Source organism: Rhinatrema bivittatum, chromosome 15 (assembly GCF_901001135.1).
Source record: "Rhinatrema bivittatum chromosome 15, aRhiBiv1.1, whole genome shotgun sequence".
In the NCBI taxonomy this organism is placed as follows: Eukaryota; Metazoa; Chordata; class Amphibia; order Gymnophiona; family Rhinatrematidae; genus Rhinatrema; species Rhinatrema bivittatum.
In genome coordinates this window covers 11,153,345-11,179,453 of record NC_042629.1, presented here as the reverse complement: position 1 = coordinate 11,179,453, position 26,109 = coordinate 11,153,345, and the positions used below count along the sequence as shown (strand labels likewise).

At 43.7% G+C, this 26,109-nt stretch overlaps 1 protein-coding gene across 1 annotated transcript in view; it reads left to right on the top strand.

Annotated features, from left to right (window-relative positions):
* The window catches only part of EPHA6 (EPH receptor A6), a 546,377-nt gene that overhangs the window by 449,215 nt on the left and 71,053 nt on the right, over positions 1–26,109 (top strand). The window contains exons 14-15 of the mRNA XM_029577739.1: positions 11,075–11,136; positions 14,745–14,954. Coding sequence (XP_029433599.1) covers positions 11,075–11,136; positions 14,745–14,954 — 272 coding nt within the window. The remainder of the gene's footprint in view (positions 1–11,074; positions 11,137–14,744; positions 14,955–26,109) is intronic.

The window sequence follows — 26,109 nt, the reverse complement described above, 5'->3', positions numbered from 1 at the left end:
CCTTAGTGTGGCTTAGGTTCAGTGTGGCACATGGAACCGATATAAAGGTAGATCTGTGTAAACTCCATATCGCGATACACCAGGTGGGACTCCAGTGAGTTCCTTCTTAATTTATTCATATCCCCCTTTCCTGGTCATTTGACCATTCAAAGTGGTGAAAACCAATAGAAACACAATCAAAATGCCTTAGGTCAATTCATTAAGCATTGAAAAACAACTACAGAAAAGTATATCCATTACCAGCTTTAAAAAATTAAGGAGCAAAGCGTATTTCACTGTCTGGAGTCACTGACTCACTAAATATAGTTACTAAATGTACCTCAAGCACAGTGAGTTAAAATTTCAAAAAACAGAAAATAGATTTTAAAAAGAACAGCCCAAAGATAGGGAAGATAATTTTGTAAGCCATTTACCCTGGTAAATAGCCTGTCTGAGCATTGGAGTGTGTGCAGCTAGAGAGTATGGTGTGGCATTATGTGCAGATAGACTGTGAGGTAAGTGGAACTGAGTGTGCAGGTAGAGTGGGGGTGAGTGGGTGGGTTTGTGCAGATGGAATGTATGGTGTGGGATTATGTATGCAGGCAGAGTGTGGGAATGTGTGTGTGTGCGCAGGTGGAGTGTGGCGTTAGTGGCAGTGTGTATGCAGGTAGAGAGTGTGATATGGGACAGTGTGTGCAGGTAGAGTGTGTGATGTGGGATTCTATATGCAGGTAGTGTGTGTGTGAGTGGGAGAGTATGCAGTGTGAGATTATGTGTGGAGGTAGTGTGTGGAGTGTTTGAATGTGTGTGTGTGTGTGTGTGTGCAGGTAGAGAGTGAGGGAGTGGGAGTTTGTGTACAGGTAGAGAGTGTGATATGGGACTGTGTGTGCAGGTAGTGTGTGTGAGTGGGAGAGTATGCAGTGTGAGATTATGTGTGGAGGTAGTGTGTGGAGTGTTGGAATGTGTGTGTGCAGGTAGAGAGTGAGGGAGTGGGAGTTTGTGTACAGGTAGAGAGTGTGATATGGGACTGTGTGTGCAGGTAGTGTGTGTGAGTGGGAGAGTATGCAGTGTGAGATTATGTGTGGAGGTAGTGTGTGGAGTGTTGGAATGTGTGTGTGTGTACAGGTAGAGAGTGAGGGAGTGGGAGTTTGTGTACAGGTAGAGAGTGTGATATGGGCCTGTGCAGGTAGAGTGTGTGTGGTGTGGGTGTGTTTGTGCAGGTAAAGTGTGAGGTGAGTGGGTGTGTTTGTGCTGATAGTATGTGTGCAGGTAGAGTGTGTGTGGTGTGGGAGTGTTTGTGCAGGTAAAGTGTGAGGTGAGTGGGTGTGTTTGTGCTGATAGTGTGTGTGCAGGTAGAGTGTGAGGTGAGTGGGTGTGTTTGTGCTGATAGTGTGTGTGCAGGTAGAGTGTGAGGTGAGTGGGTGTGTTTGTGCTGATAGTGTGTGTGCAGGTAGAGTGTGAGGTGAGTGGGTGTGTTTGTGCTGATAGTGTGGGGGGTGTGCGTGGGAGAGTATGTGCAGGTAGAGTATGGGGTGAGTAAGAGTGTATGCAGATAGCATGTGGACATTCGGAGCAGTAGTAAATGGCGTGCGCCAGCCAGCTGCTGGGCATGCTTCTCCGGCACAGTGCCTAATGGTGCTGTCCTGCCCAGACCCCTCCCCCGGACCACCCCTTTTTGCAAACCCATCTCTTCTGCGCTTATCTCCAGGTTTTTGCGCATGCCGGCGATTAAAAGTTTGGCGTCAGTATATTCCTAGGTTTAAGAGTTACTGGAGCACAGCTAGCGCGTGTTTCCTCCAAAGGGCTTTGCCGGCTTTAACGTGTGTATGTAGGCAGATTTTAAAATGTAGTTGCTCGCGCGAGGAACAGCCCAATTTTTCCAAGTGGTCCACCAGTTTGCCCATTTAATTTCGAGGTCTTCCAGACCCCTGTGGTTCTTCATGCTGCACGCCCCCAAGATGACTCAGACCCCTCACCCTGTCCTGGAAGCCCTAAAAGTCGAGATCTGCAGACTTGCTCCTCATCTGGAGCAGCAGTAAAGTTGCGCAGATAACAAGCCGGCGTGCACCGCGGTCTCCGGTTTTCATATACGGAGCTACGCATGTAACTCTGTTGGCCCCATCCCAGAACGCCCATGCCCTGGTCCTCTTCCACCCTTGTATTTCTGACGCGCACCCCGGTATATACACACGCTTTGCTCGTGTGCAGCCCACATACACGCGTACGTGGGCATGTTTGCATGAGCAATGCTTTTAAAATCTACCTCTTTATATTTAAATCAGCTTCGGGATATGGAAGGAGCTTCCAAATTATCCAGATCTCTGAGAACAGATAGGAAAATGAATTCAGATCAAACCAGACTTTAGGTAGCTAAGCCTATCTAATATTTAATGCTGATTTTTCTGATTTGTCCTTTGTTCCTATAAATCTTTCAAGAGCATAACAGCATCATGCAAGGTCTCATTTTCCAGCCATGCTATCATATTCGAGAATATTTTATGATTCATTTTCATGTTGCATTAGTTAATTATTTCAGAATGTTTTAAAGCTCTGCTGATTGTTTGATGTATTAAATCTCTTCAAGAAGACAAACCTAGAAAACCTTCAGCCATGAGGCTTGATGCGTGAAGAAAGTCTCTGGGATATTTTCCAGAAGGGAGCAGCAGGAGTGTGGCCTGTTACTGGGGGTGGTAGGCTCAGGAAGGCTGTGGGAGCAGCCCCGCTGGGGCGTCCTTGAGCTGCTGGATTCTGGGGGAGCGTCACTTGTGATATATTGGAGAAGAGCGTTCATCTTCTGTAAGGTGGCTCCCCTGCTCTGTGATAACAGCTTTGTTTTCCAGGCTGGACAACATCTCACACAGTGAATCCCTTTCACGGCATTTCAGCTGAATGGCTCTGGCTGCTGTTTGTGTCGAGATAAAACCCTTTGAGACCCTACTGTCCAGTAAACAAAATATACAACATTTACTGGTAAGGGAATACAGTTCTATGCTTAAGAAGCAAACAAAAAGAGAGGCTGGGTAATCAGCTGCAGGGCATTAATGTGCATTATTCTGCCTGCCGCATACAAGCTACAGATTACATGCAAACTTGTTTGGTTACTAACAACCTGTTTTGTGGAATCCTTGGAGCACCAGACATCACTCACTAAAAGAGCAGAAAGCTGTGCAAGCTCTTAAAGGCGCTTTTTAAAAAATGTTACTTCCAGTCTTGCAAAGTTTGCACATGTAAGCTTTTTACAGATCGTGCTTTCCACTCTGTGGTAGCAGACTACAGGACTGTCTCTCCAATGGCAAATAATGCTTGCTTTGCAGTAATGAGCTGGGTCATTGCTGACAGGTCCGGTGCAGTGAGTGTGCAAACCGTGCAATTCCACAAGGCAGCACACCTGGGGGTGATGGTGTCGGGAGCCGGTAGAAGCCCATGCTACCACCGGTGGACCGGATCCCACCAGCAGTGGAAGAAGCAGAAGGCCCTTGCGGCTCCATCCCGCCAGCGGCAAAAGAAGCAGGAAACTCATGGGGTCGCCGGTGGTAGCAGAAAAGGTCCGTCCTGCAGCTCCTCCTCAGGTGCTGGCCCTGCAGTAATTCACATTCGGGCCGATACAGCAAAGCGCGGCCGTGGTTACCCGGTTTCTAACCCGCTTTGGACGCATGTTTTGGACGCGTAAGGCGTGCCCACGATTCAGCGTCGGCTTTTACGCATCCTTACCGCTTGCCGAAAAGGACGCGTATCCCTTTCCGCCTGCCGCATGTATATGACATGTTAATGATCGGATTAGCTATTCCCTCCGATACAGTAACGTGCGCCCAAATTATCGCCCTGTTGACCAGCTTATTTACCGCGTCTTTAACCTGAATATTTACCACCTACCCTGTCCCTGGCGTTAGTGTGGTGTTCAGTCAGCTTCGTACCGGACAGCGCCATGAACAACATGTATATACTGGCTCTGGCTATATTTTTCATTCGGTTGAGAAGCAGAATGAGAAATGCTTGATTGAGAAATGCTCGAAATGCTCGGCAGATTGGAGAGTCGAACAGGGGATCCCAGCAGCAAGGGGAACCCATCCGACCAGAGAACCCAGCAGCAAGACCAGAGGAGGTATGTGTTCTGTTTCGGTTCAATTGTACCATCCATCTCTGGGCATCTCTGAGGCTCCGGTCATGGACGCCTCTACAGCATCCTGAGGCTCCGGGGTCCAGCAGAGACATGGACGCCCATACGGACGCTTCTATGGACACCCATAAGGACGCCCTATTCGGACGCCCATACGGCTTGGATGTCCGGCTGGGCGCTCAAGGCAGCGGGGCCTACAGGCGGGAAGGTCCATGAACGGAAGCCATGACCTCGGATGTCCAAGGTTGCGGCGTCCGTTCATGGACCTTCCCGCCTGTATCCGGGCGTCCATGATAGGAGACCGGACCTGGACCGGACGTCCAGCCGGGCGCTGAAAGCAGCGGGGTCTGTAGAAAAGAACTATCCACTTACCTGGTGGAATGACATTTCAAATGACAGGTACCAGCGCACCCGGGATACTGTATAGGCGCTGCATACCGCTCTATACAGTAAAATGGATTGCGAACGCCTACCGCTTCACTGACGCACTTTGGACGCCGCTTGGATTTGCATCTAATTTGAATACTGAATCAAGCGGTATGTGAACCAAAATATGCGCACGGCAAACGAGCGGGTGCCCGGCATTGCCGCACTGTTTCTTGCGTGTCCTTACTGTATCGGCCCGATTGCTAGCACTTCCTGTATTCTCATGAGAGATGAGGATACAGAAAGTGCTAAAACCACAATACCACGGGGCCAGCATGCAGGAAGAGCTACAGAATGGCTGCTCTCCCCAGTGAAGAATGGTACAGGCTGGCAACGGCAGCAGCAGCATAGGAAGAATGACCCGTGGACCCTGACTGCCTGGTCTGCATGTATATGTAAGTGAATGGGAGGCTGCCTGTGATGCGTGTGACTTTGTGTGTGTGGGTCTGTCTGTGTGTGTGTGAATGAGAGGCTGCCGGGGATGAGTGGTTTTGTGTGTGTGTGTGTGTGTGTGTGTGTGTGTGTGAATGGGAACCTGCCTGGGTTGTATGCGTGTATGTGCATGGGAACCTTCCTGGAATGGGCAGTTTGTGTGTGTGTGTATGTGTGTGGTGAGAGAGAATGGGAACGAGCCTGCCTGGGGTGTGTGAGTGTGAATGAGAGCTTGTCTGGGTTGGCGGTGTGTGTGTGAGAGAAAGAGAATGGGCTGCAGGTAAATCCCAGCCTGCCAGCAGTTGAAATGAAGAGGAGAACCCGGGGCTGCTGGCAGATCCCAACCAAAGACGATCTGGAGATGCCTGGGGGTTTGTCTAAGAGGCAGCGTATGGGTGTATGAGCTTGTGTGTATAAATGAGAGGAGAAAGTTTGTGCATCCCACTCCCACTAATCCACAACAATCTCAGGGTGATTGGAAATCAAAAGTTCCCAGGAATGGAGAGTGTGAATTTTTTAAATCCCTTTATGTTTTATTTTGTCCTGTTGTTATTTAATATGTTGTTATATGTTGTTATTTAATATGTTGTTGTTTAATATTTTATTGGTGTTTGGGCCATTTAAAAATATTGTATGTGAGTTTTTAATTATTTGATCTTTTATTTACCATCTGTTTTTGGAATATTATTATTAGTATGTTTTTACTAAAATGATAATGTATTTATTTTATTTCTTGATTTTATTGTTTGATAATTGAGGAATGGTGATGGTTCTGTTTTTTTATTGTTGCACTGCATAGAGTATGTAGTTTCTTGTGGTTTCCAGTTCAGGTTTTGTTACTTTTATATTATTATTTCTACTTTACGGTTGCTCTATTTTGTATTTGGTGAGGGTCTGTTTAAGTTCTGCAGCTGTGACTGAGGTGAGGCATTCTCCTAACAGGAAGTGTATTAGTGTTTTAGGGATTTTGAAGGATCAAGCCCACACACAACACACATTACAATTGCCCTAATACCATATGGGTTCCAAGCGTGTTTTTGCATCACAGCAGTGCATGTAAATATAATTTAAGTGATATTTTTACCTCAGAACATGGTACTTTGAGATTTTTCATGTAAAATGTTATTAAAATGCATAATTCTTAACTGTGTGTGTAGCGGGCCAAGGGGGAAGGTTGGGGGCATTGTGCAAGGCTATAAGGTTTTCCGGGAGCGGGGGATTGTGGGGTCAGTTGTTGAAGTTTGTATCACTGGAGGGAGCTGGGATTTTTTTGGGTGAGCCCGGGACAGACAATGAATGAATAAGGGGGGTGGGGGGCAGCCCAGTCATTGTTCGTACAGAGCAGCAAAAAAGCCTGCACCGGCCCTGACTATTGAAGGTCCAGAAGGGTTACTACCTTACCCTTAACATAAGGCTAAGGGGTAAACAGCAGTTCCTACCCTAAGCAGAGATATGGGGGCATCCTGCACAGAGTGGCAAATGCTACCTTAGGAAACTTGCTGGGCAGACTGGATGGACTATTTGAGCTTTATCTGCCATCATTACTATGTTACTATCTTAAAGATATCCGGATATCTTTAGGGCTACTTTATGGCACAATTAGCTGGAATGGTTATCCAGCTTTGAATATCAGGATTAGCCGGATAACTTATCTCCATCCTAGAATGCTCCTATGTTATTTGGCTAAACTTTATATGTGGTAGAAATATTCAAATGTCAGCATTCAGCCAGATAACTCATAAGAACATAAGAAAATGCCATACTGTGTCAGACCAAAGGTCCATCAAGCCCAGTATCCTGTTTCCAACAGAGGCCGATCCAGGTCACAAGTACCTGGCAGAATCTAAGGGGTAGATAGATTCCAGGCTGCTTATCCCATGAATAAGTAGTGGATTTATGGAACTCTACCCTAATAATGGTTACTGAACTTTTCTCTATAGGAACTTGTCCAAATCTTTTTTTAAACACAGCTACATTAACAGCTTTCACCACATCCTCTGGCAGCAAATTCCAGAGCTTAATTATGCATTGAGTAAATAAATATTTTCTCTTATTAGTTTTAAATGTATTAGTAACGTCATTGTATGCCCACTGGTCTTTATACTTTTTGAAAGAGTAAACAGCTGATTAACATTTACTCAATCCATTCCAGTCATTATTTTATAAACCTCTATCATATCTCCCCTCAGCCGTCTCTTCTTCAAGCTGAAGAGTCCTAACCTCTTTATCCTTTCCTCATAGGGGACTCGTTCCATCCCCTTTATCATTTTGGTCTCCCTTTTATGTACCTTTTATAATTCTGTTATATTGTTTTTGAGATGTGGTGACCAGAGCTGCACCACAATACTCAAGATGAGGTCGCACCATGGAGCGATACAGAGGCATTATGATGTTCTCTGTTTTATTCCCCATTCCTTTCCTAATAATCTCCAGCATCCTATTTGCTTTCTTGGCTGCTGCTGCTGCTGCACACTGAGCAGAAGATTTCAATGCATTTTCAGCTGCGACACTTGGAGCCTTTTCCTGAATGGTGACTCCTAATGTGCAACCTTGCATTGTGTAGCTATGATTTGGGTTTCTCTTCCCTAAGTGCATCACTTTATACTTGTCCACATTAAATTTCATTTTCCATGTGCATACCCACTCTCCCAGTTTTGCAATGTCCTCTTGGAATTTCTCACAATCCTCTTGTGATTTCACAACTTTGAATAATTGTGACTCATCAGCAAATTTGATCACTTCACTTGTTCCCATTTCCAGGTCATTTATAAATATATTAAAAAGCATTGGTCCCAGCAGAGATCCCTGGGGCACTTCACTAGTCACCTTTTTCTACTGGGAAAATTTACCATTTCGCCCCACTCTCTGTTTTCCTTTTAATCAATTGGCAAACCATAATAGGACACTGCCCTCTAATCCATGACACTTTAATTTCCCAAGAAGTCCCTCATGAAGGATTTTGTCCAATGCTTTCTGGAAATCCAGATGCACTATATCAATGGCTCAGCTTTATCCACGTGTTTGTTTACATCCTCAAAAAAAGGTAGCAGATTGGTGAGGCAAGACTTCCCTTGGCTAAATCCATGTTGGCTTTGGTCCATTAAACTCTGCTTATCTGTATGTTCAGCAATTTTGTTCTTTATGATATTTTCTATCATTTTGCCTGGCACAGATTCACTGGTCTGTAATTTCCTGGATCACCTCTTGATCCCTTTTTAAAAACTGGCGTTACATTGGCAACCCTCCAGTCTTCAGGTACCATAGACGATGTTACTGAAAGTTTACAAATTTCCAATAGCAGGTCTCACTTTCATTTCTCAGTTATAACTCACAAGTTGTCTGGCTAAGTGCCACAGAATATTTATTTATTTATTTATTTAACATTTTTTCTATACCGACCTTCATGGTTAAAATACCATATCAGGACGGTTTACATCGAACAGGGGTAAAATAACTAGATAAATGAAGAAAAACAAAGTTACATTACAACGAGGACTGTGAACTTGGAAGCTTAGGAAGCTAGAAGAGAAATATAAAGTTAAGTTAAAGGGAGAGAAACAAATTCCGGACTAGAGGTAGTCCAGACTAGAGATAGAATATGGACTCCGTCTAGGCCAGTCCCTCAGTTTTGGTTGTTTTTTGGGGTTTTTTTTTGCTGATTCCATCATTCCAAACGCATGCCAGCCTGTTTCACCTGTGAACCAAAGAATCTCAGTGTGCACAAAAATAAACTGGTTGAATAAACCTCTGTCAAGATACGGTCCAGCAACCTAAATCTGAGTGATCAGGTGAGTAATTAGTAATGTGAGTCACCCATCATAGTTTTGTTACTTCTCCAGTATAGTAATTTAGGAAGGTTTCTCCATAAATTTAGAACCTGTAACCTTCTGTTTTTAGCAGATTTATTTTTACATTAGAAATTCATTAAAGGGAGCCTCATTTCATGGCATTATTTAAAATGACATCCAGAGAAAACAAGCGGAATATTATGTCATTGGCTTGCCACTTTGAATGCTCATTCTTATTCATCATTTGACTTTTCAATTAAAGTTTTCCATGCAAAATTGTAGGACTGGGACTGAGAAAAAAGCAGAGAGAAGTTTAAGAATAAATACAACATGAAATTATATTGCAAATTATTAAAATAACAAAGAAATATACAGTGACATGGAGTCATCATTCTGCTAATATTATTGCTGCTATTATGATTTGTGATATTCTGATTAATACTGGGATTAGTAGCTGAATCAGCGTAGGAGTCCACCTTCTACCAGCACTGCAGAATCCCTTTGGGAGAAAGGTATAGGGAAAGCTAAATAATAAATGTATTTTCATTAGTTACAAAAGGGAAGTCGCTTTGGGGTAGATTTTAAAATGCGTGTGCGCATTTTATAACATGCAGTGCGCAGGGGGGATGAATTTTGCATGAATACGCACGGCGACGCAATCGGGCCTCCCCCAGTTCCCTCCCAGTCTGCTCCAATTAAGGAGCAGCCTGGAAGGGAACTTTCCTACCCCCCTGCCTAACCTTCCTTCCCTTTCCCCTCTCCACCCTGACCCCTAATGCCTATCTAGCTACCCCAAATTTTTTTACTTTTTTAACTTGCTGCTCCTTGGGAGCAGAAGCAACTTACACGCACTGGCCGGCTGCCAGTGCGTGTTTCCCCGGGACAGCGTACAATGGCGCTGTCCTAGCCCATCCCCGCCCTGCCCCTTTGAAGAGGCCCAGCACTTGTGTGCATACCGGGGTTTACGTGAGTGACCGGGCCCATTTGAAAATGCACATGGTTCGCGCAAGGCCCAGCTACGCATGTTTTACACGCACGGGCCTTTGAAAATTTGGCCTTTTGTCTTCAGCACCTGATTTTGGCCTCTGGGCTAAGTAACAAGCTTTCCTTTATACTTTTCGAGTTTAGACTAGTACACGGTTTATGTCCACTCTGTGTGCCAACCGACCATCAGTTCCTTCCTGTGGAGCTGCCCATTAGGTGACCCAGGGTCATTTTCCTGTGACTTACTTATAGGGAGAGCCTTGTGACTCCCAGACTGTTGGACTTGTGGAGAACTGTGCTTGGCAAGGGGATAGGACTGAGAGGACAACCTTTCTGTGTAGCGTGGAAACCCTGTGCTGGAGGGCGGGGGTCTTGGTGTACAGTTATCCCATGTGGAAAAAGAAAAGACTGAGAGATAATACACCTTTTTCTGCTAAAGAGGCTTTCTTAGAGGATACTCTGTTGAGCCCTGTGTTCTACAACATCTTTGTCCCTTTAGTACCACAACAGTGCCCATTGCAGAAATGAGAAATGTACCTTCAAAATGCTGTAAAACCAGTCCTAAAAGGTTGGGGCTGTCGTGCATGATTCCAACGCACTGCATAATCCTAGCATGTCGGAGATATGTATGCATCCAATTCTGGAACACAACCTAATGGAAGCTCAAGCAGCAACAGGATCCAATGCATGAGAACTTCTTAAAAAAAACTAAAAGTATAATATTTCATAGGTACTACAGAAAGAGCTACTAAACTTCAACATCGTAGAAAAGAGAGTAGGCCAGAGCCTCCCAAACCTGTCCTAGTGACCCCCACAATTATAATGCATGAAAGAAAGCTGCATACACTGCGTCTCTGATGCATCGAAATTCATCTTGTGCATATTTATTGTGAGGTACTGGAATGCCTTTGTCGTATTCCCCGCTCCCTCCTCCTTCCTGGCATGTGCATATTTAGATTTGTAAGTCATTATAAATTCTTGATTTGTCTGGTTTCCTTTCATACACATTGTGTTCTGGGCCATTTGGCCATAATGTTTTTGTTTCAATTGTAATCTGGAAGCGCCGTGGTGCTCAGCAGTGCCCGCCACCCCTTCCAGACTCTCTCTTCTGAAAAGAAAGGTGCTGAAATACAAGCTGAACAAAATATACAGAGAGTTAAGCCAATGCTTTGCATCTAGGTAATGCTCTTTAGAAATGTTTCTCAGAGGAGGAATGAATAGGCCTGCACATGTACTGGAGCTGCAGATTTAGAAATGCACCATCTTAAAGTCAGGAAGATCATCTGTTCTTAATCAGCAGCCCTGGCTGCCCTTTTCATCCTAACGCCGTCTTTTGCTATCATTGCAGGTAGGCCGGTGATGATCGTGGTGGAGTACATGGAGAATGGATCCCTTGACTGCTTTCTGCGGGTAAGGTGTCATGTTCTGATGACATCTGAATAGGAAGTTATTTTGAGTGGGGATTTTAAATCATTTATCATAAATTAATGTTTCCATAATGTTATTCATGGACTTTTAGTGAAGAATAGCAGCTCTTTCCCTGGGGTGTGCTTCCTGTGCAAGATGATACGTTAGGGCTGAGCTCCAGAAAAGCAAAGGAAGATTTGAACTTAGGAATTTAATTGATTTCTCTGGGATGTAAAGGCAGCACGTTTAGCAAAATGTGTTTCTAATCATTGCTTTTTGAATCCAGTCACTGGGCCTTATAGAGATGGTACATTCTTCTTCAAACAGAATCTTTTTTATACAATTTATTTTTGTGAATTTATTATTTTTTTCTTACTTTAAATCAAGGATCAGCCTCGGTTATTCTGTGTATATTTACAGCTCTTCATATTTAACAGGTTAATAGCCCTTCATTTTGCTATGGTTACTCTGTAAATACTTTCATAGAATAAAACTTGCACGGTTACTAAGGATAACACGGATATATGACTGCACTGAGTGAAGCAGGAGACCTGCTAAAGCAAAAGCTATGTTCAAGGTTTCATTCAGAGCTCCAGCAGAGGGGACACCACTGTCTCGCATTATTTCTGGGAGGATTCCGGGCTTTTGAAGGTTCTCTTATATTTAGCAAGAAGTGCTGACCAGGAACACAATACTGACAGGAAGTGAGGGTCTCCTCAGGTATCTTGCCGGTATCTAGAGTATGATACCATCTGCATCTGTACTACTGCTCTTCCACCTTTCAGATCTGAAAGGGAAATAATTTTAGACATTACAAATTTTCCAAAGTGATTTTTCACACACAGCAAATGGCCTTTCCCTTTTCAGCACTGGCTATCTCCTACCAGTTGTCCTTGGGAACCTGCCATAAGAGGAGAGACAAGTGCAGAGCTTAGGAAATGCTTCTATAAAGCATCAGGTCTACCAAACCTCCTCAACATATCAGCTTACCCCTTTCTTCTCCTGAATAGTACACTTCTTTTTCACTCAATGGACCATACCATTAAGCTCTGGAATTCATTGCCAGAGGATGTGGTTAAGACAATTAGTATAGCTGGGTTTAAAAAAGGTTTGGATAAGGATAAGTTCCTTGAGGAGAAGTCCAGAAATTGCTATTAATCAAACTGACTTGGTGAATAGCCACTTCTTATTGCCGGCACCAGTAGCATGGGATCTATTTAATATTTGGGTACTTGCCAGGCACTTGTGTCCTTGATTGGCCACTGTTGGAAACAGGATGCTGGGCTTAATGGACCCTTGACTGACCCAGTATGGCCACATCATGTGTTCTTTTTCTTGTCCAAATCCTGAATACTTTTGCTGCATGGTTTGGCATTGTCTTAGACATACTCTACATGTGCCATTCTATAATATCCCCCATGTCGAGGTGAGACTCAAATGCTGATACTGAAACTTTAGAGGAGGAGGAGCTGGAGCTGGCAAAACCTTCAAAGGGTTCTCCCTCCTTGGCAATGCGAATGAAGCCAGAAAGAAAAAGAAAAGTTGGATGTGAAATGATATAAAAAGCAAATATCTGGCAGTGCTGCCACCCACACTGCTGTTATCACTTTTTATATTTTTTATTGGACAAAACTTTACCCCAAAGCAAACTGAGCAACTTGCATCAAGAACTCGTAAGTCATGAATTTTTCCAGCTTGTGCAAATATCCTCCAAACTCTTAAAGCATGAATGAGAAAACAAGGAATGCGAGTCCCGGTTATACAGGAAACTGTACAGGATACAAACACAATTTTATTCAAAACAGTGCAATATCCAGGGTATACAATACTATTATCCCAAAAACAAACAAAAAAAAGGAGAACTGGCTTAGTCAATATGGTAATTTCCTGTTCCCTGAGAGAGTACATGTAAAACAGAAACACAAGACACTGGCCTCTTTCCGAGAAATAGAATTAATTTCTCTCCTGAGTTCATTCATTCCACTCAGAAACTGCAAGTCTAATTAGCCCCGAACTGCTTCTGGTCTCCCAATTCCTCTAACATATGTACGAAAATGTAATAGTAAGAGAAAGCCTTTCAGGTGTCCTGGGTGACTCAGTGAGAATATGATGGGGCTGGGAGAGCATTGAGGTAACAAGGAAAGCTGACAACCAGAGTGACTGACAAACTTCTCCTACACCTTCTCCTTCTCTCATATGCTCCTTGCTCCACTCCTCAGGTAGCCCTTCAGAAACCCAAGCTGCCCTGCTGCTGGAAAGCTAAGCCCTTGAAATAGTATTGAAAACATAATGACGGCAAGAAAACATTACCCCTTTTGAATTTTGTGCAGCCACAAATGTGGGTATCCAAATTGGGGAGGGGGGGAAGAGAAACCTGCATTCAGCATCTCCGTTCTAAGGCAAAATTCGGGGTGGGTAGGACGGGGTCTCTACAGCAAAAGAACAAATCATTTTACTCTTTCTGGAAGGCAGATGAAGAGAATCAGCAGGAATGAGTGACTTGCTCAAGGTCACAGAGATCAATATTCAAAGGGATTTGTCCAGGTTACTTTTCAGTTGCCTGCACAAAAACCTATAATTGAACATTCCCCTACCCCCATGCCCTCTCTGGCTAAATTTAACCCAGGTAATGCTTTGCTTGGGTATAATTTAGCCTGGGAAAAAGTAGGAGGGTGGGGTTGAATATAGACCTCAGAATTATTAAGTGGCAGCGGTTGGATTTTATATCAGATCAGCACAGAATCATGACTAAGGGGTGGATTTATCAAAATACGGTAAGTACCGCATGTGATAGCTAAAGGGGTGTGTTTTATGCTAATATAGCATTTATTGCAATTTGCAATCTGTGTGAAGAGCTAAGTTAGTGCAAATTGTGATACCATTTTCAGATTCTGTGATAAGTGCCAGACCTGTATTTCTTTCATTCAACCACCAGGTGACCATTGTTGAGAGAGAGAGAGAGAGAGATGTTAGCCAGGTAGAGAGTCCATCAAGCTAGGTTGAGAGAACATTGCCCAAATCTCATCTTGGAGTGAGTTTCCTCACTTGAAAGGTCATCAAATCTTCACAAGAGACCACTGTTCTGTTCGTAGGTGTCACGTAGAATGTCAAAGTGGCCCCTAACCCCCCCTCTCTCTCTCTCTCTCTCGTCAATTCACCTGAAATAGGACTTATGGGAGACATCGCAAATGGTGATGAAACTTTACCGCACGGTCACGGCAGCTATCGCACAGCCTAACTCAATCCAAAGAGGTGTAGTTAAAATCGGTGTTACAGCTGTGCAATAGCTCTTCGCAGACAGGCTAACCCAGCCCACTCTCCGCCCCTAACTCCTCCTATTTTCTGAATTTGCATCGCACCATACGATATGGTATGATCGCATGCGTTAAACACGTTTTTGCATGCGGTAAAGGCCTATTGCATGCGTTAACGGGGCTTTTCGCATGCGATAAGCCCCTAACGCATGCGAAAACGCCTTATCGCATTTTGATAAATGACCCCCTTAATTTGTTAGCTGCTTTACAAGCAACAAGATTCCTATTTGCACATTATCTAAGATACGTTCTAGTTCCAGCAGCTCTTGAAATTCTCCCTTGCACTCTTTCTTGTAGAAACACGATGGTCATTTTACAGTCATCCAGCTGGTGGGCATGCTGCGGGGGATAGCGTCCGGCATGAAGTACCTCTCGGACATGGGCTATGTTCATCGTGACCTGGCTGCCCGCAATATTCTCGTCAACAGTAATCTGGTGTGCAAGGTTTCGGACTTTGGCCTCTCTCGTGTCCTGGAGGATGACCCTGAAGCTGCTTACACAACAACAGTAAGCTCATGAGTCCTTTTATCTGCTTTATATGCATTACACAATAGTTGATATAGGTTCTCTGCAAACAATGCAGCCATCTCAGAGGTGGAATGAGTCAGTATTCACTGTTGGGGGGGAGCTGCTGAAAGGCTGGTTGCTTCTTATAGGAATTTCCAACCTACTGAAATGAAAGGCATGATTATTCTTTCAGTTTGTACTTCAGCCCACTTCAGCCTTTGAATGAGCTAACAAAGCGCACGGCAGGGGCGGTAAGCTGTGAGGACAATTAAAATTTGGAAAAGATCCTGAACTTGGCATCCCTCCTCTGTCTGGAGAGTGCCGTGGTAGGACGATAGGGGTCTCCCACCCAAAGCCCACAGTTTCCTGCCTTGTTTTCCCTTCTGAAATTGTGCTGCAGATCTTGTGGTTATGAGTGATGGGCTTTGAAAGGCTTCTCTATCGGTCTGTGCTTTTTGCTCTATAATTCACTATGAAGAAGTTTGTTCACATTTAGGACTTTGCAGCTATTCTGTGGTTTATTTTGTGAAAGCTCCAAGAAAATTAATAGTGTTTTGATTGATCACTGTGACTTGAACATAATGTGCAGAAGAAAATAAGTTTTCCCTGCACTGCATGTGTGTAAAACCTTGTTATTATTTACAAATGAAAAACTGGAGGCAAGCCTGTGCTTGAGTTTTCTTATGCAAGTGACTTCTTGCCGACCTTCCTGGTCAGAAGATCTGTGCCTTATCACACTTCTCCTAGAGTGCATCATATCACCAAGACAAATGGTTTCTTTTGGCCCCTGCAATCATGGATTGCCTTTTAAGCGAAACAAAGCATTGCACCAGAAACAGCCCATTTGCACCTGGCTTATTACAGATAAGGTAAATTGCTTTTGAAATATGTAAAGAATGAGAAATGGTTTTCAGATAGAAAATTCCATTAAAGTATCGGTTTGGGTTACCAGGAGTTTTCTTTTTGCAATAGAGCTACTTTCTTTGTTTTTATGTTGCATTGCTATCTGAGACCCTGGCCATCTCAGCTGCCTCCAAAGATGTGCCTGCCCTGGTCCTGCCTACTGCAACGTTGTAGTCACTAGGTACCTGCATACTCTTCTGGATGCTTCTCCCCATTCTCCCCGCTTTCTTCCCACTGAAAACCAGGTATGGGTTCTGTAACTTATGGGTTCTCTACTCTAGCACTCGGCTCTTGAAACAAAACAAGGATAAACATCACTGCAGTTCTGTTGCAGAGCCCACCACTTCCTCCATCCAGGAGCTACCGGCTTTGTCGCATTCCCCCTGATTTAGGACTCCTACCTGGGCCTGCTGCATCGCACTGCAGGCCCTTGTCACTCACTGGGCCTTGCATTTGACGACTTACTTCCTGTATGATTAGTTCTGTTGCCACAGTTTGGCGCTTGATTCTCGCCCTCAACAAAGTTGATCTGCATTACACCTAAAATACAGATGCACAGGAATGGACAGAGCATGAAGCACTAAAATTGGTCAGGAGGCATTTGGCAAAGGAGCAACCAGGTCATGTGATACAACACGTCCATTACCTGCTATTAAGTTCACTTAGAGAATAGCCACTGCCATTAGCAATGGTAACATGGAATGGACTTGGTTTCTGGGTACTTGCCAGGTTCTTATGGCCTGGATTGGCCACTGTTGGAAACAGGATGCTGGGCTTGATGGACCCTTGGTCTGACCCAGTATGGCATGTTCTTATGTTCTTACGTGGTGAAAAACAGCTGGACCAGCAGGTACAAAAGAGGGAAAGCCAATGGACTGTACCAAGGGCAAAGTCAACAATACAACTACTAAGTATTTCAATTCTAGTGAATTACATTTTCTTAAAACAGGTTTTGGGTTTTTTTTAATACTTTATTAATTTCAGATAGATACAATTCAAGAAAAGTAATTTTGATTTAAGAAATAAAATATTCAAAATACTATGTCAATCAAACAAAAAATATAAAGTCACTTATATAAGAGGGGAGAAATAACAAGGGAAATAGAATACACATTATATAAATGCCCTAATATACTACCTGACAGATTCATGGAACAGTGAGCATATCTGCAGGAGAGCTCTTACTTTGCAAAAACCCACAAAAAAGACATAAGTGCAGCCCTGAAACGTAATGAAACATTTGCAAGGAAAACAAAGCGTAGCACTAGCACTAGCACGCTGACTTTTAGAAAGAAAAAGTTTTCTGCGAGTTTGCATTTCTCTCACAATAACTTTTTTCCTGCATCTCCTGTTTTAATGTAAACTGGTATGATTTGTATATTATACAAGAATGTCAGTATATAAAAATTAAAAATAAATAAATAAATATCAGGGAAAACAATTTTTTTCCCCATAGAACAACATATCTTTAAAAGAAAAGTTTCAATGCCCATTGTTTATCAGCTTCATGAGGAAGCTCAACCAGCAGTGTGGCTCTTCCTTTAATTTCACCAGATGAATCTTCCAGAAAACCTGTCAGATCCATTTATTCAGAACTTACATTTGTATTCCCCATTATAAGACCTGAAAAAAAAGATTTAAGGGCAGATTTTAAAAAGGCCACGCGTATAAAATCCGGTCTCTACACGCATGGCCAGGCCTAGCACGTGCCGAGCCTATTTTCAAAAAGGCCCAGCCAAGCACGTAAAGGCCGGTACGCACATGTGCGGGCCTTCCTGAAAGGGGCAGGCCGGAGGATGATTTCTGGGTGGGCGGGGCTAGAGGCGCCCAGTACAGAAGCCATTTGCCGTTGTGCCGGCACGCGCAACTTGCTCCTGCTCCTTTGCAGGAGCAAAAGGTAAAATAAAAAAAATATTGGTAGCTAAGTTAGGGATAGGGGGGGAGGGTAGGATAGGGGAAGGGGAAGGGAGGTTAGGGTAGGGGGTTGGGAAGTTCCCTCCCAGTCCACTCCTTAATTGGGAACTGGGGAAGGCCCCGATGCTTAGCCATGCAAATTTGCAAAATTATAGCCCCCCCTTGCGCGCACTGACCTGGAATTTTATAACATGTGCGCACCAGCACACTCATGTTATAAAATTGCGAGCCCATGTGCATGCGCTGAGTAGTTTGCGCACATGGACGCACGCGTGTATTTTTTGAAAATCTACCCCTTAGGTTCTGGTAAACAGATAAAAGGTACCTCCTCTTTCGAAACTTTCAGGAACTCTAAATTGAATCTCCTGAGCATTTCCAAACAGGGAGTCAATGAACACTTTTTAGTAAGATGGCCTAAATTTTCAGTCTTCCTACTCAATACTTGTTGGTCTTTAACTAAGGAGACATCAATATTATGTAATTTAGAACATTTCCCTTGAAGACTAGACATCTGTTCACCTTGATCTGTAACTTGTTGAACATTACTGTTAACTTGAACTGGTAACTCTTGTTGTCTTCAACATAGAATCTATCTTAAGCGTGAGAGAGCTTTTTGAATTTGCTATCGCAGACCACAAAGTGTTCATAGTTATTACTGCAAGTTTTTTAGCAGTCTGATGACTCACCAGAATAGAAGATTCAGATTCCAACACAAGAGAAGATCCCCCATCAAGGGGTGAAGAGGATAAAACCATTCCAAACCTCTCTTCACTAACCCCTAATCTCTCCTGACTACATCTGGGTTTCAGAGGTGTAGGACCGACCAGGCTAAGAGAAACTAAGTCATCATATTGAACGGGGCCTACAGCCCCTAATTCAATTGCTCTTGACATTACAGAGCCAAAATTGAAATCTTCCAGAGTCTTTTGGGAATCAGGAAGGACAGCAGAGGTCACAAATGGGAAAATGCATGTGCTACCTTTTCTCTTTTTTCCTATTTAAATGACTGTATGACCCCAATCGAATGCTGAGATCTCAAAACAAAGGCCTCTTAAAAATCCCTACAATAAGAGACTCTAATTTGTCTCAAACAAGAGACAGACTGTTATCTGTAGCTGGACCAAAACTTTGGAACTCCATGCCTGAAGAACTAAGAACAACATCGGATAGAAAGAAATTCAAGCGTGACCATAAAACTTGGCTCTTTAAAAATGCCTACAGTTTAACAATTGATAAATAGGAAGCTCTGGAAAATAACCCTCTGGAATTGTTTATATGTTATTAATAATCCTTTATGTTATATGTGAGTTTACTTTGTATGTTAATTTTGTCTATGAATGTTTTTATGTAAACCGTTGTGATCTTGTGAACTTCACATGGAATGACAGTATATAAAACATTTAAATAAATAAATAAAATAAAGATGAGCAGAGAAAAAATGTACCTAAGAGGCATTCCCCTTAGTTGTGTGGCTTTGGCACGCCATTGGTGGCGCACCACAGCATGCTGCATTTTATCTCCTCAAGCCCCTCGGAAGTCATCAGCAAGGCAGGAGCAGGTGGATCAGGTGGTTTGTCTCTGGAAGAGATGGAAACTGCCCAGGCACGCTCTCCCCCAAAACAGATTTTAAAGAGTTAAAAAGTCCAGGTAGTTAAGTGGAACCTCATGTAACCATATAGTGACACTTGTGTGCCATTTGTCATTCACTGCTTCGGCTAAAATCTTATATTCCTGGGGTTGGTACTGAAAACTTCAGCTGTGAAAGTCAGTGTTACCATCACAATACCAATGTATGGCTGGACTCTAAATCACCAGATAGAGGAATAAGTGCTGTGGAGCCAGAAGATAGAAGATGGGAGCTTGCTTCAGGCTGCATTCAATCTCTCTTCACCCTGACACCATGCGGGCTGGCCAGCTGGCTTATGTCTCTCTGGAGCACCAAATTTAAAGTCAGGCTGAAATGCAGTTGGGGTTAGAGTCATGGAAAATGACTGACCTTTGGTCTCTTCCTTGCTCAGATGTGTTATGTAACAATGTGTAGGAGAATATCTTCCTCACTTGTGATCTCACAGCAAAGAGCCAGAGAAGATACGTTCTTTCCAACTGGAGATACTGTCCCAAGAGCAAAATCCTTGTCTGTTCTGGTATGTTGTCTACTGGCAGTTAGAAATGATGACCCCAAACATCGCACAAGGAGGATAACTTTCAAACAAATGTGCGCAGTGGCATATACTCGTTTATATGGCCAGAAGCAGATTTATGCTAGTATTTTATAAAATACACATATCTCTACCCCACAACATATGTGGGCTTACGCACAAATGTGTGAAATGCATTGAAAGAATGTATATCAATGCATTTTTCCTGCATATATTTTACATTTACATTACTTAGGTAAATCAGGATTTATGCACGTAACTTGCTGTATTTTCAAACATGCATGAGTCAAGGAAATTACCAGTTTTACCAATTAGTCCACTACTTTGCCCAGTCCTTCTCCAGGCCCTCCTGGTTCTTCATCCTGAACTCCCCCATTTCACCCAGGCCTCCTACCCAGTCAGTACCACACAATAAACACACCATTTACACCAGATCCTTAGCAGATGTATAATTATGCAAGCAAGTTGGCAAATCTATGTGTGATGCATCTTTTAAAATAGTGTTATGGTTACTGATGTTTGGGTGGATCCTTGGACACTGTGGCAGCTGACCACGCCCACGGGGGGGGCAGACCCGTGAGGGACCACAGTGTCAGGCTAGACTCTGGACACACAAACACAGATTTGAATCTTTTATTAAACAGTTTTGGAAACCACCAAAGGTGGTAGTAGTGAGTAGTGGTTGTAGGCCCGGCTGGGTGCATCTCTCACAGAACGCTGGAACAGCAAATCCTCTGCTAGGCTGTGCTATAGTGGAACAGAAACTGACAATTATGAGCACATAATAAGAATAACATTCAGAGTCCCAATGTAGAAATAGGAGAAGCTCCGAGACAGGGAGAGCAGGCCCTCGAGGAGCGAGTACCTGATCCCTTAGAGCAGAGATACTCAGTTGTATTGTTCTCACATAGCAGTAAATGGATTCCACTAGACGAGAGGTCTGGCACCAGAACAGAGGGCAGGCCCTTGAGGAGCGAGTACCTGGTTCCAGTGAAGCAGTACTGTGGAATAGATGGTAGTTGTACTCACAGATGGAAACTCTTAGCGAAGTCTTTCAAGTAGAATGGTAGAGGTTGCAAGCAGCGACTCAGGGAACATGGGCCCTCGAGGAGCGAGTCCCGGTTTCCTGATAGCACCTGAAAGAAGCAGAAGAGGCCCTCGAGGAGCGGGTACCCCGTTAAAAACCCCAAAGGGTGTAAGAGTTCCACATAGCGCTGGAGTGGCAGAGCAGCTTCGGTACGGAGAGCGAATCCCATCCGTAGAGAATCCGTTGCTAACTCGATGAGCTAGCAAATACTGTAGGCTTAAATATCCGGGCAGCGTGACATCATATCAGGGGGATGCCCCTGAGGTTCGCGCCAACATGGAAATAAAGATGAGGGCGGCGTGCACGCGCGCGCCCTAAGGTACCTTGGAGGAGCATGGCAGGAGGCAGCACCAAAGCTAGTCCGGGGACGTCGGAGAGGACGGCAAACAGATGCCACGGCAGCCAGTAGTCCGAGGTGAGTGGCTCGCAAGTAGTGAGAGGTAGGCGGGGCGAAGCCGTCAAAGACCGACGGTCGCAACAAATAGCAACTTATGCATGTAAATGTAGACCCCGCTCTGGAATACCGCTAGTCCACCCCTTTTGTACACGCGTATACGTATGCAAGAAAGTGAACCTAGGCGCATATTTTTACTTTTATGAAATACAGGATACACAAGTAGAGGTTACTTATGCACGTATATGCTAATTTTTACGTGCATAACATTTTGAACATTCACCCTAAGCCTTTATATTGGTCAGCACATAGTAGCGATTGTTGTGTGTTAGGGATACACGTAACTGTACAAACGTGTACAGTTTGTAAGATTGGGTTCAGATTTATTACACAGAATAATAACATTTCAAGCTGATAATTAACAGGCAGGTTTAGACAAAGATGCACAAAGAAGCTATTTTTAGGTACCTCAGAGAATCAGTGCAGGATGACTGGGAATGCTGTTAACTCTGGTGCACACATTTAACAGTGAAAATAGAATTAAATATGCTAAAACCTTGTTCAATTGCAAATTATGTAAAGAAAAGGCATGAATATGTATGACAGTTCTGTAGGTATAAAATGAAATATCCCTTGTTAGTGCTCCAGGATTAATGTTATTTACATATTATAATCTGAATTTTAAAGTCACAGCATACCATGAAATATTTAATAAGGAAATAAACAGACACGCCTGTTAGCTTGTTCCATTTATTTATTTATTTACATATTTTTACTTAATTTCCGCCTACTCAGGGACCACGCAAAGTGGTTACAATAAAACATCTATACAGGATAAAAACTTCATTATCCATCCTGCACCCTCATTTAACCATCCATAAATAACCCTCATCCAACCTAGCCACCCAATGCTTACAGTAAAATAATTAAGAAAAAAAATGTTTTAAAAACCAGATACATACTTCACCCGCTCTGCCCTCAACCCAACTGTCTCTCCATTCACTCCACCCTTCACCCATTCCACTCAGCCAGGTTCTCCCTTAGCCCATCCTACTTGACACTCTCTGCCTCTCAAACTTATATTGAAACAATTCTCCTGTCCATACTGAAACAAAGAACATTCCTAAAAATTAAGCCATTGAGTCAAACGTCAGAGCCCATGTTCAGTGGATAACTCATAAGTTATCCTTCTGGGGATAGGGAAATCCCTAAAGTGCCTGTCTTTAATCCACTTTGACATGTCGTGGAAGGCGGAATCCAAATAAATTTAATAAATAAATGTCCCCAACTCATCCAGATAAAGTTTAGCCAGATAATATCCAACTAAAATGTAGCTGGATAACTTCTGTACATTTTGGGGGTGTTTCTGGTAAGAACATAAGAAAATGCCATACTGGGTCAGACCAAGGGTCCATCAAGCCCAGCATCCTGTTTCCAACAGTGGCCAATCCAGACCATAAGAACCTGGCAAGTACCCAAAAACTAAGTCTATTCCATGTAACCATTGCTAATGGCAGTGGCTATTCTCTAAGGGGGTCATTTTCAAAGGAGTTACGCATGTAAATGTGACATACTATCGAGCAATTTTCAAAAGCTATTTACGCGAGTAAAGTGCACTTACTTGAGTAAATCCTATGGGCAATTCAATAGCATATATTGTAGCAATTTTGAAAAACCCACTTACTTGAGTAAAGTGTATTTACTCGAGCAAAAACCAGTTTTGCTCGAGTAAATGCTTTTTAAAATCCACCCCTAAGTGAACTTAATAGCAGGTAATGGACTTCTCCTCCAAGAACTTATCCAATCCTTTAAACACAGCTATACTAACTAGGGATGTGAATCGGGCTTTGGACGATATTTTCAAAATAGTCAGAAATTGGGGGCTCCCCCAAAACGATAGGAAAACCCCACGATATTGATCGTGGGGGTTCTCTTATCATTTTGGGGAAGGGCGGGAGAAACGGCACACAAAAATAACCCCTAAACCCACCCCGTCCCTTTAAAACTAATCCCTTAGCTCCCCCCCCACCCTCCCGACCCCCCCAAAAAAACTTTTTACAGGTACCTGGTGGTCCAGTGGGAGTCCTTGGAGCGATCTCCCGCTCCCGGGCCGTCGGCTGCCACTAATCAAAATGGTGCCGATGGCCCTTTGCCCTTACCATGTGACAGGGTATCCTTGCCATTGGCCGGACCCTGTCACATGGTAGGAGCACTGGATGGCTGGCGCCATCTTGTGCTCCTACCATGTGACAGGGGCTGACCAATGGCACCGGTAGCCCCTGTGACATAGTAATGGCAAAGGCTATCGGCGCCATTTTGAATACTGGCAGCCGACGGTCCGAGTGCAGGAGGTCGCTCCTGGATCCCGCTGGACTTTTGGCAAGTCTTGTGGGGTCAGGAGGGTCCCCCAAGACTTGCCAAAAGCCCCTGGTGGTCCAGCGGGGGTCCGGGAGCAATCTCCTGCACTCGGGCCATCGGCTGCCAGTAATCAAAATGGTGCCGATAGCCTTTGCTCTTACTATGTCACAGGGGCTATGGTGCCATTGGTCAGCCCCTGTCACATGGTAGGAGCACAAGATGGCGCGGGCTATCCAGTGCTCCTACCATGTGACAGTTCCAGCCAATGGCACGGATACCCTGTCACATGGTAAGGGCAAAGGGCCATCGGCGCCATTTTGATTAGTGGCAGCTGACGGCCCGGGAGCGGGAGATCGCTCCAGGGACCCCCACTGGACCACCAGGTAACTGTAAAAAGTTTTTTTGGGGGGGTCGGGAGGGTGGGGGAAGCTAAGGTATTAGTTTTAAAGGGTCGGGGTGGGTTTTTTGTTTATCGGCTTGGGCGCAGCCGATAAACAAAACCACGATCGGGCCCGATGAAAAAAAAAAACCACATATGAATCAGAACCGGAATCCGAACCGATTCCGGTTCTGATTCACATCTCTAATACTAACTGCACTAACCACATCCTCTGGCAACAAATTCCAGAGTTTAATTGTGCGTTGAGTAAAAAAGAACTTTCTCCGATTAGTTTTAAATGTGCCCCATGCTAACTTCATGGAGTGCCCCCTAGTCTTTCTACTATCTGAAAGAGTAAACAACCGATTCACATTCTAGACCTCTCTTGATTTTAAACATCTCTATCATATCCCCCCTCAGCCGTCTCTTCTCCAAGCTGAAAAGTCCTAACCTCTTTATTCTTTCCTCATAGGGGAGCTGTTCCATTCCCCTTATCATTTTGGTAGCCCTTCTCTGTACCTTCTCCATCGCAATTATATCTTTTTTGAGTATTCAAGGTGCGGTCTCACCATAGAGCGATACAGAGGCATTATGACATTTTCCATTTTATTCACCATTCCCTTTCTAATAATTCCCAACATTCTGTTTGCTTTTTTGACTGCCGCAGCACACTGAACCGACGATTTCAATGTGTTATCCATTATGATGCTAGATCTCTTTCTTGGGTGGTAGCACCTAATATGGAACCTAACATTGTGTAACTATAGCATGGGTTATTTTTCCCTATATGCATCACCTTGCACTTATCCACATTAAATTTCATCTGCCATTTGGATGCCCAATTTTCCAGTCTCACAAGGTCTTCCTGCAATTTATCACAATCTGCTTGTGATTTAACTACTCTGAACAATTTTGTGTCATCTGCAAATTTGATTATCTCACTTGTTGTATTTCTTTCCAGGAGTTAGGTTAAGCCAGCTAAGTTATCTGCCTAACTCTGATGAGTTTATCCACTTAACTATATGTTATTTGGCTATCTTTGTTTTGTTTTTTTTAATTCAAAAGTTTTATTGGGTACAAGTTTGTCATACTATAACAAGGTCTGGATTTCCACACAACATAAGCTTTAGTACAGAAAACAGCAGAGTTGAACAGTCACAAAAATGATATCACGTATCAAGATTATACTAATCAAACAAACAAATTATACAAATCTAATTGCAACTTACAGAACTTCAACCTCCTTTTTTCGTTTTGTCCCTCCCCCTGAAATTTGTTCCCAACCCCCACCTCAATGCATCCCCTCCCCCCACCACACACATGTGAAAGGCGCATCTGCAGCGGGCTATCTTTAAGATAGCCATCTATATTCAATAGTACGGCTGCACCACCGAAAATCCCTCCAACGTTAGGTGGATAAGTCTATCTGGGTGATTTTGCAATCTGGCCAGTGACTGAATATGGACCTGCAAGATTTTAAAGAGTAATGCAAGCTCCCTGCATGACGGGGAAAGTTAGCTACAGGTAAGTATGACAGGCTGCTGCAGCTGTCTCAGAGCTCCAGTGCCCTGTACCAGACACAGGATCAGCACAACAAAGTCATGGAGGGAAATTCAGGAGCATTTTGTTCCATTGTTACTCTACTTCAGAACTGATTTTGCCCTGGTGTCTTTTCCCTTTGAAAATATAAATATTTTAAAGACTAAATCTGGATCTTTGATAAATCACCCCCCTCCTTTCCATAGGACTCTGCTCCCTAAAGAATCCTACCAGAGCTACAGAATGGGAAGCAATCTCTGTGACCCAGCACCTGAAATGTCTTTTTGCTTCAAGAGGGTCCTTCTGCGAAGCCTAGAAGGCTGAAGTGCTCCCTTTTATATATTTAGGGGCAGATTTTCAAAGCCCTATGCGTGTAAATCCAGGAGGATTTACGCACATAGGGGTTACGCGCGCTGGGCCTA